Source organism: Chroicocephalus ridibundus, chromosome 14 (genome assembly GCF_963924245.1).
Source record: "Chroicocephalus ridibundus chromosome 14, bChrRid1.1, whole genome shotgun sequence".
NCBI classification, from domain to species: domain Eukaryota; kingdom Metazoa; phylum Chordata; class Aves; order Charadriiformes; family Laridae; genus Chroicocephalus; species Chroicocephalus ridibundus.
In genome coordinates this window covers 13486582-13497474 of record NC_086297.1, presented here as the reverse complement: position 1 = coordinate 13497474, position 10893 = coordinate 13486582, and the positions used below count along the sequence as shown (strand labels likewise).

Below are 10893 nucleotides of genomic sequence, written 5' to 3'. Positions count from 1 at the left end.
AGTGAGTACTCTTAATGATGTTTCTTTTTTCTAAATCTGATGCCACCCCGTCTGCTCCTGCAAGTGCAGCTGCAGGCAGTGGGTACTGTCGGACGTTGGTAATTTTAGAGGGAGGCAAAGGTAGAGAAGTTTCTAACAGGCCCAATTTAACTGTGTCTAATCCTTTTTTGTGTCCTGCAAAACTCCACACAGTTCCATTCCATCCCTCGTGTAGTTTCGCAAACAACCTAGTACAGGGAATCACAGATGTTGCATTCTTCGCGTGCCAGCTGCGGCTGTATTCTACCTCAGAAGCCTCTGGATTTTATGATTTCCTTACTGTGTGAACAATGCTGTATTTTTGTATTCTTGGCCAATTTAGTAATTATTCCACTTCCCTAAAACCAAATCATATGACTAAGCCACTCAACAGTTGCCCAAAAGCTGCACCTGGTTGCCCAGGGGCTGCAAAACCTGCCCATGGAGGGCAGTAGGTTTTCCAGGGCAGGATCTAGGATGCCATGTGAGGGTATTTTCTTGCCCAGGGCTGGCCCCGGCTTGCCCATCCACAGCAATGCGTTGCCCAACAGCTGCCTCGGGTTGCCAGAGCGGCTGCAGGGAGTTGCCCGCGTAGAACCCGGTTACTGAGCACCCTGCGCCAGCGGCAACGCTGCCCTGGTTCTGTGACACAGAGGGCACTGGGGATGCTGCAGTGTCTGGCAGTGCTGCCACCCAACCTGACAGCACAGCACTGAGTAGCAGCCCCCCCCGCACACCCCCAAGCCTCTGCAGGGTGAGTATGTCCCTGAACTGGGAGGGAAAAAAACAGGTCATTCTCCTAATCCCCCTCCATATCTCTTCTGTCCTCTAAATGTACCCAGATGAGGTGGTCGGGGCTCCTGTCGTTGTGTCCGTGTTCAGGGGTGGCACGAAGTGTCGCCCTGGGATGGCTTATCCCAAGGGGGATGCAGGGGCATTTATTTCAGCAGGAAATGCAGGGAAAAGTAGCCCTGGGCCGTTCCCAAGGGGTTTTCCCTCCCTTTCCTAAACGTGTGTCTGTCAGTGTCTGAAAGGGCAGAGTTTATTTGTGGGGGTGGGAGCCAGGGAAGCTGCCTCCCACCCTCCCAAGGCCGTTTCTCAGGTATAAAGCCGCACGGAGCTAGGGAAAGCGCCGTCATTTATCCCTAGCCGGGACAAAAGGGCTGAAGGGAGCGGTTTGTGGGAAGCGGCACACACGGTGGTTTCTGTTGGACCTGAGCGCAGACATTTCGTCCTCGGTTCTGCCAAACTGCCTCGGAGGGTCGTGTTTGCGAAAGCTTCTTTTTCTGCTAAATTTGAGGGTGTGAGTTTCCCGCTGCCTGTCCCACAGCCACTCCCATCAGGGATCTTGCTGTAGCACACCCGTGTCCTCATCTTCCCCTGGGGCTCCGAGCCAGGCTGGGAGCAGTGGGGACGGGACGGTGTTAGGGGAAGGACACGTCAGGCTGGCTACAACAGCCGTATTGAGGGACTTATTCCTGCCCGTGGTTCGCACTCGTAACCTCACAAGAGCTTCGTACCGAGCACCACGTACCCCTCCGGAGTGTTTGTCCTCAGATGAGGTGTGTTTGGTGGCCCCCTGCCTTATCTTGCTGATAACCATCGATTGACAGCCTCAAGCTGGAGAGGACAATATGCAATTCTTGGTAGCAAAATCTTCATGTGTGGCCATTCCTCCTAGGGCTACTGCAAGGCTGGTGTTTCCCAAGCGCTCTGAAAAGACTGTGGGCCATCTCCTTCCCACGCACACTGATCTTACACCAGGTGAGCCATCGACACCTTTCCTCCTTTGCAAGGCAAGAGGCGGCCCCTCTTTTGAGGCTGAAATAGGGGTGTGGGGGGCTCAAATTTGGATATAGTCCTGCAAAGCTCAGCTCACCTGCAGGCTCCTCACTCCAGCATTTAAGGCAAGGGAAGATAGAGGGGGTGAGGATGGAGTCCCTCACCCACCCACAAATGGCGCTGGGCCGGTAGCAGATGTGTGTCCAAAAGGGACGCAGCTCTCGGGGCTGGGAATGGAACTTTTACAGAGAAAATGACCTCTGGAGTATCAGAAGATCAGCAGATACGCCAGCCAAAAGAAACAAAGGAACAGCAGAGAAGGAGCAACTCCAGTTTGACTGGATTGACAGATTTAAGGAAAACGAAGGCACGGTATCTGTCATTCTCCTTACGGCCGTGATTTGTTTTTCTCCGCATTCCAAGACCTGATGCTAGATACTAACAACCAAGTCAAACGCTTTTATATACAAATGTTTGGGATGCTGTCAGGAGGGATTTGTTGTCAAGGGGTTTAGGCCTGTTCAGGCGCTGTGAGGGCGCTCTGTGCGTCGCTGTTTGTGTTTGCAGTTGCGGGTGTTGCTGTAAGAAGTAAGGCAAGTGCAGGAGGTTGCTGAGGTTGTCCTCTCTCTCCTCCTCTGTGCAGGACACGGACGGGACACACGAATAGCAGCGGTCGAGCATGGAGTCTGTCGGCTCTCCCTTACCAGCAAAGTTCGCCCATCCCAGAGCCATACCCACCAGGTTTCTCCCTGCCATCCACACCATGGCGTCAAGCTATAAGAACCGATTTCCTTACCGCCCCTTGCCTCAGAGCTACAGCCTCCCCTGGATGCCCAGCACCTACTACAAAACGGCTGCCAGCAAACCAACTTTGGCTGCCTTTTCCAAAAGTTCCCAGGGGATAACCGCCGGCGAGAAGCTTCCATCTGTTTCCACCAGAACGACCGTCTTCACCCGCTACACCCCTGAAGACTGGTACAAGTCCAACGTGACCAATTACAGGGAGTCGGAGACCTCCCAGAAGAACGCGGAGCGCCTGAGAGCCGATACCTCCCGCATCATTGACCACAAATACCAGCAGACCAAGAAAACCCAAGTAGAAAGCACCAAAAACCTGGGAGTGCGCGCCAATGACATCGCGTTTTGGAAATCGGAGCTCTGCCACGAGCTAGATGAGGTGATCGGGGAGACCAACGCGCTCACAGAGGTGAAGACCAGGCTGGAGAGAGCCTTGGCCGAGGCGGACGCCCCTCTCCGGGTAAGCACCCGTCCCGGCGCGCTGCAAGCTGTAGCCTACTGCTGAAACATCTGCAGCCCTTCAAACGTCTCATTAAGTTTCACTGCAGCTCCAGAACGTCTAGAAAGCTTTTATTAAGAGGCCATTAGTTAAGTTAGTAGTAACCAAACCCCCCTTGCCGTCTGCTGGATCCCCTGTCAGCACAGGCTGAGCACGTCAGAGCTGCCGTTTGCTTAACTCAATATTTTTAGAAGTGGTACATCCAAAATCCCAGTTTGGGAGACAAAAGCCCGTGTCTTACCACGAGGCTCTGGCGAGGTGGGCGTCAAGGCTGACACAGGTCCCCCGTTTCAGCTGTGGCTGCACCAGGGACACGTCTGCTCCCTCATGATGGTTTAATGCTGATGTTGCAGCTCAGCTGCTCCTTGTCAGCTAGACCAGCTGCCCCGGGCCACTTTTTTCCCCCTCTTGTCATCTCCGTGCCCACCTAGAATTTCTTTTCTCACATTATTGGAGATGGGGACGGTCCCCATAGAGAGCCCTGCCCCTGCAGCCAGCGGTGATGGCGTGTCCCCAACAGGTCGCTCAGGAGTGCTTACTTCACCGGGAGAAGAGGATGGGCATCGACCTGGTCCACGACAACGTGGAGGAACAGCTCTTAACAGTAAGTTGGGCAACTCAGATCATGCGTTGAAGCTATTTTTACCGGATTTCAGAGTTATGGGATTTGGAGCACTGATCACCTGCCTCCAGCAGCCGGAGCTTCACAAAGGCAATGGGTTTGTGCTGAAGTCAAGTGAGCTGAGAGCAACACACTTCCTCCGGTGGAGCTGAATGTGTCTCAGAAATTCAGCCTGGGCATTTACACCGAAGTCAAGTCCATCTCCTCTTGTCCCGTACGGATGGGATTCCTCCTGGGGAGGAAAACATTTTGGGAGCAAAAAGGGCAGGTGCTGATCTGGGGACGGAGGTGTGTAGTGGTCCAGGGAACCGCTCTGCCTGTCCACACCAGGATGTGTACCTGTCCCTGCGGTGGGACTAACCACCGCTTGACACTGAGGTCAAGGTGAAAAACTCCTTATTGACCCACCCTGAAAGGGAACGCAAAGGCCGTGGCTGCAGCCACAGCACCCTTCTGTCCCCTCCAGGGCGCTGGGCGCAGGCTCAGCTGCGAGTTTTCCTGCCTGTTTGCTTTGGGCAGGAAGACAAGCAGGCAAGTTCTTGCTGTGTGCAGGGCTGGAGAGGTCCAAGGGGAGGAGTGTGACCAGGACGAGTGAGTATGGACACTGATGGGGTCCTCTTTTGCCTTTGCCCAGGAAGTCGATGTCATCAGGTCGTGCCAGGAGAAGATGCAGCAGGTCCTGGACAAGGCCAAAGCCCAGATCACGTAAGGAGGAGCTCCTTCTCTCATGTCGTAGGGCTGATGTGCATTTGTGGTCACAGCAGAACCCCAGCAGAACCCCAGCAGATGTGAATCCCCAGAAGAACCCCGTCTATCCCCACACCCCGCAGGCGTAAAGCCCATGGAGGCTCCATGGCATGCGGGCGGTGATGCTCGTGGGAGGACAGAGCTGCGCGGGGGGGCGGGAGCTGCTGTGGGGAGTGGAACGGGGAGGAAGCCATTCCACCCGTACGTCCCCACCGATGGCTGCTGTTTGCATGTTGAAGGTCCAACCAGGCGGCCCAGCACAACCTGGAGAAGGATCTGGCCAACAAGCAGGTGGCCCACCGGATCGACGACAGGTGCCACCACCTGATGAACACCTCCCACGGCATCAGTTACTACCGAGGGGTGGAGCAGGTCGATGCCACGTGAGTGCACGCTGTCGGTCCCCAGCAGCAAGCTGTCCCCGGGATACGCGGTGCCTCTCCCTGGCAGGGAGCTGCTTGTCCCCAACCCAGATCCATCCGGCCTGGAGACACCTCCCTCAGAGCGGTCATTTCTCTCCGCTCCCCGGAAAGGGAGCACAACCCTCTGCTGACAGTTGGATGCCAAACATCCAGAGGGTGAAAGCCAGTCCCACCTCATTAAACATTCTACCAGGGGTTGAGAGATCAGCCTGCCAATTAATTCAGCGGAGCACCTCTGCTGAAACAGCTCACTAAGTTTATGCATATTTTCAAAGATGTGTCTTAGATGATGCTAGGCGATGTTTATACTTTTCAAGGACTCTTTTCAGCTTCCCATAGAAGTGAGGAGGAGCATAGGCAGAACAAGGGAAAGGCCAACGGAATATTCCGTACCATAGATGCCATGCTCAGGATATAAATGGGGGTTGGTGCGGGGTGGGAATATGCGGTCGGGGCTCGGGAAGGTGCCAGTTCACTGGGTGGTGAGAGTGACTTCTCTCATTATTATTATTATTATTACTATTATTATTATTCTTACTATTATTATTATTGTTCGTTTCTGTTATTGTTCTATTAAACTGTCCTTATCTCCACACACGAGTTTTTCCCTTTCCCTTTCCCCTCCTTTTCTCCCTCTTCTCCCTTCTGGGGGGAAGGGGGAGAACTGCACCAGCGCATGCGTGGTCCTGGCTGCTGGCTGGGGTTAAACTATGACATACAGTCCAATTAAAAGTGTAGATTTAAGCTATAGTGAATCCACGCTGCTCCCTGGCAGGGTCCATGCCTGCCCACATCCAGCTTACCGGGGGCCTCTCCTTTTCCCCGCCAGGATCTCGGTGCCGCAGTCCTGGGCCAAGTTCACCAACGACAACATCCTCCGCTCCCAGAGCCAGCGGGCGGCCTCCGCCAAGCTGCGGGATGACATCGAGAACCTGCTGGCGGTGACGGACAGCCAGATGTGGCGGCAGTTCAACACCGTGAATGTCGCCTTCACCAACCGCATCGCCGAGACGGCCGATGCCAAGAGAAAGATTCAGACCCACCTGGCCAAGGTAGCCTGAACCCCTCCCTTTTGGTGTGACACTGTCACTTCCCGGTGACACCTCCAAAGCGCGACCCTCCCCGCAGACCTGGCCCCAGCAGAGGAACGGTCACCACAAGAACCTGGTTATAGCATCATTTAGAATCATGGAGTCATAGGATGTGTTGGGTGTGAAGGGACCTCTCAAGGCCACCTAGTCCAACCCCCTGCAGTCAGCAGGGACATCTTCAACTGGATCAGGTTGCTCAGAGCCTCATGCAGCCTGGCCTTGAATGTCTCCAGGGGTGGGGCCTCCCCCACCTCTCTGGGCAACCTGGGCCAGTGTCTCACCACCCTCAGTGCAAAGAACTTCTGCCTAATGTCTCATCTAAACCCGCCCTGCTCTACTTTAAACCATTGCCCCTCGTCCTGTCGCTACATGCCCTTGCAAACAGCCCCTGCCCAGCTTTCTTGGGGACTTTCTTCTTGGAGCAGGATGAGTTGGCAGTGTAATTTCATCCCAAGGGATACTGCCCGTTGCTCATCCCAGCTGACAGCCTGCTAGCACAGGGATTTCCAGCAGAAAATGCCAGCGCTACTTGCATCAGCGCTAGTTACTTCAGAGGCGCTGGCTGCCCTGCAGAAGGGCTTTACTGGGACTCTGCTGGGGTGTCTGCTGTGGGGTTTGCAGCTTTGCTGCTCCTCCAAGGACGTGTTTTCGGTCTCAGCACTCTGTGGTGGCTGCACAGGTATCGGTGTGTTTGCTCCGCCAAGCAGATGAAGTGGAGATCAGCGATGGGCAGCAGGCTCGCACCACTGGCTCTCATGGAAAGCTGCCTGAAAAGTGCTCGGCACAGATTAACCGAGCAGAAACTGGGCTTGCAGCATCGCGGGCTGGTGCCACATCCTTCAGCGAGCAGCATCCACCAAAAACCTGCCCTCTGTTAGTTGCTAGTGATGGACGATCAGTTCCTGCAAGCAGTAATTTTGGGGAGCGGGTAATTCAGTAGATCCATCACTGCTCCAAAACCTCCTCTGATGTGACAGCAAGAGCAAAGAGAGGCTTTTCCCTGCAGAGAAATGGCTGCTGGATCTGTGCCTCCATCTATGGCAGAGTGAGAGCAGTCTGAGCCCGGGGTCTGCTAATTGAACTTGGTTTTTTTCTGCAGATGGATGGCAGAAAAGGGAAATCCCGTTGCCGCTGGAGAATACATTTTTTAAATTTATGCATGTGTTTCTTTCTTACGCCAGACAGTGCAGGAAATAGTCCAGACGGAGAGGAATATAGAAGCCATCCAAAAGGCCATTAGGGACCAGGGGCCTCCATTAAAGGTGGCTCAGACCCGGCTGGACCAGCGCACTCGGAGGCCAAACATGGAGCTGTGCCGGGACACTGCCCAGCTGCGGTAAGGCAGGAGCGCGGGGCCGGCGGGGACCTCGAGGGCTCACGGGTGGTAGCACTCGGGAGCATCGCTGGATGACAAAATTAATCATGGGGGGTTGGTTCTTTTCCCTAAAGAGTCCTTCCAGAAGTGCAGCGACATAATCAAAAGCAATGAGCGGGTATCCCAGCCTTTGGGTGCTGGGAGAGCTCTGCGCCCACAACGGAGGCTGTACCCCATGGCCGGGGGCGGCCTGATGCCACCCCATGAGGGGCTGGATTTTTCCTACTTGCGTCAACCCCGTCTTCTCTCCTGCCTGCTTCCCGGCGGCTGGATGGGCTCAGGTTTGAAGGACAAGCCCTTTACTCTCCAACAGGCTCATGCTGAGAGCTCTTAGGTCCTTCCTTTGGGGTAACCGCAAGGGTGCAGCTGCTGTGCAAGGTGCTGTGTCCAGTGCTGGGCTCCCCGGTTCCAGAAGGACAGGGAACTGCTGGAGAGGGGACAGCAAAGGGCTACCAAGAGGATGAGGGGACTGGAACACCTCTCTTGTGAAGAAAGGCTGAGGGATTTGGGTCTCTTCAGGCTGGAAAAAAGACGCCTGAGGGGGCACCTTCTCAACGCTTATCAATACTGAAAGGGGGGGTGTCAGGAGGATGGGGCCAGGCTCTTTTCAGTGGTGCCCGGGGACAGGACAAGGGGTAACGGGCACAAAATTGAGCATAGAGAGTTCCACCTAAACAGGAGGAGGGACTTCTTTGCTGTGAGGGTGGCAGAGCCCTGGCCCAGGCTGCCCCGAGAGGAGGGGGAGTCTCCGTCTCATCTCAAAACCAAACAGGAATGGGAAACAACAGCTGCTTGTCCCTCTGCTTGGTGGCACCACCTGCTCTGGCAGACGCGTCTGCGCGTTGCCGAAGCCTTCGAGCAAACGTTCACCGTGCCTCCTCGCCGAGACCCCGAGGAGCTCTGCCCTCTGCTTCCCCATGGATCTGCCACAAACAGGGGGGGTCCGAGTGAGTCTGAGCGCACTGAAGGGGGAAAACCCATGCCCCAGGGGCCCATCAGCAGCACCATGCTAGAAACCACCCGCGTGACTGGACTTCTAATGAGGGCTCCTTGCTGTTTTCCAGCCTTGTCAACGAGGTCCATGACATCGAAGAGACAGTGCAGACTCTTCAGCAGCAGCTGAGAGACAGCCAGGACACCTTGCAAATGCTGGTTCGTGCCAAGGCTGTCCTGCAGCACGACCTGGCCGTCAAAGCCAACTCCCTGTTCATCGACCAGGAGAAGTGCATGGCGATGCGCAAGACCTTTCCCAGCACCACGCGGCTGCTGGGTCCCATCTAGGCTGGGCTCAGCCCACCCCACGGCATCCTTAGCCAGAGTTATCAGTTTTCCCTATATGTTATAAATAGTACATGATTAACCTTCTACTTCCTGATGGAAGCCTGGGTAGAAATTAAATTATCACTTTGCATGTCACATGGTCTAGCAGGAGTATTTTTTTTTTCCCTTTGGTTTTTCTCTTTCCACTGCTCTTTCACGGCGTGCCAGAAAGTAACTGAAAATATCCTGGATGCAACTAAGAGTAAATCCACCCACGGGGATTCATTCCTACCCATTCGGTCTGTGATTTTAGGAGAAAAAGTGTCGTGTCCTCCTCCTTTGGAGTCTGATGTGGAAAAAGCACAGGGTGAAGCCATGTCTCAAATCACCTCCTGTCCTCCATGGGCCTTAGCGTGGCTTTTAGGAGGATCTGCCCCATGACCTTCCCAGCCACAGAGGTGACGCCGACAGGTCCGTACCCTCCTTTAAACCCTTTTTACAAATGGGTGCAATGTTTCCCTTTTTCCAGTCCCCGGGGACTTCACCTGGTGCCATGACTTTTCAAATACCACCTTCTTCCAGGAACACCCCTTCATTCCTTTGGGGTATTGCACTGGTGTTTCCCTCCTGGCTCCTGTGACCTCAGGAGCCCCCGGATCATCTCTCCAAGACTTCAAGTGTGAGGCAGCGTCACCAGTGCGTCTCAGAGCAACAGGCCCTCGCTGGCACCCCGTCCCTCCAACCTTGGCATCTCATCCCACAGGGACAGCCCGATATTGTCCCCCTCTCCCTTCAAGCCTTGTTTAAAGCTCTGTCAATGAGCCCCGCTACCTCCTCAGCAAAGACCCTCTTCCCCCTTGGAGGTGGGTGGTGAGACCCTGGCCCAGGTTGCCCAGAGAGGTGGGGGAGGCCCCATCCCTGGAGACATTCAAGGCCCGGCTGCATGAGGCTCTCAGCAACGTGATCTAGTTGAAGATGTCCCTGCTGACTGCAGGGGGGTTGGACTAGATGGCCTTGAGAGGTCCCTTCCAACCCAACGCATTCTATGAGTCTTGGATTCTATGAGAGGTGAACCCCATCTGACACCAGCAAGCCTGGTGCCGTGTATGTCATCCCATTACCATAAAACCCAAAATGGTGTTGGTGACACCAGCCGCGGAGCCACGTATTAATAGGCTGGTCCCACCTGTTCCTTCCAGTGTCATTGCCCGCAACTGGGAGGAGAGGAAAAAATAACCTGCCTCCCAGATTCCCTTACCAACTTTCCCAAGGCCCTGAAGTCTCCTTTGATGGGTTATCAAGCATTGGAACAGGCTGCCAGGGAAGTGTGTCGTGGTTTAGCCTCAGATGGCAACAAAGAACCACGTGCCGCTCGCACGTGCCTTCCTAATACAGGAAGGATCGTAAGAAAAGGCAAGACTCTTGGGTTGGGACAAAGGCAGTTTAACAGAACAGCAAAGGGAACAGGTAAACAACAACAATAACAACACGGATAGGGGAATATACAAACGCGATTACGGAACCGCCGCTCCCCACCGCTCGCCGACCAGCTGGACCCGGGACGCCCCAGCCCACTTTTAAGCAGCAACTTCCTGCCCCCTCCCCCGGCAGCTCAGGGTGGGCGTGGCTCACATGGCATGGAATACCAGGAAAAGTTAACCCTATCCCCACCGGAACCAGGACATTATCCACCCCTTATTCCATACCATCTATGCCATGCCCAGCAGGTTCCAATGAATTGCCAGCACTTTCCCCTGTTATATATATATATATATATACACACATATAATGGCCTTAGTTTATGGGTCATCCCTCCAAAGTGTCCGTTGAGTTCTTTTAATCCACGGCTTTGGGCTCCATCTGTTAGAACAGTCTCTCAGGGCAGGTGAGATGCTGGGTGGTGCTGGTCTGTTGCATGCTGTATTTTTCGGAGCTTGTGAGTGGTGCACCCGGTGTGGCTCATGCACACAGTCTGTGGGCTGAAGATGTAGATCTTGAGGAAACTGCTGGGTGCCAGCTGCTGAGATCAGTTCTTATCCCATCATCCCTGTGCCTTACTTGTAGTACAACTGATAGCAATTATAGCAATGAGGACATACAGTGACAGTGTTACTTAGCAATTAACAGCACACAATCTGATTCATTGGCTATTCTCGCCCAAAATCAGATCCCCATGAGGTACACATCGGACTTCCCCATCCTGCCGCATCACCCACCAAGTGCACCCAGGTCCTTGGGCAAAAGCAATCCCACGGATGGGTTTGCCTTTGCCTGAGGCA

At 54.4% G+C, this 10893-nt stretch overlaps 1 protein-coding gene across 1 annotated transcript; it reads left to right on the top strand.

Annotated features, from left to right (window-relative positions):
* Positions 1-2479: 2479 nt before the first annotated feature.
* LOC134523479 (tektin-3-like) lies at positions 2480-8620 on the top strand (the record flags this gene model as incomplete). Its single annotated transcript, XM_063352434.1, has 7 exons — positions 2480-3058; positions 3618-3701; positions 4354-4424; positions 4706-4849; positions 5718-5940; positions 7161-7315; positions 8419-8620. Coding segments are annotated over exons 1-7 (1458 nt in total), but the record flags the coding sequence as incomplete, so codon positions are not given.
* Between the last annotated feature and the right edge of the window lie 2273 nt (positions 8621-10893).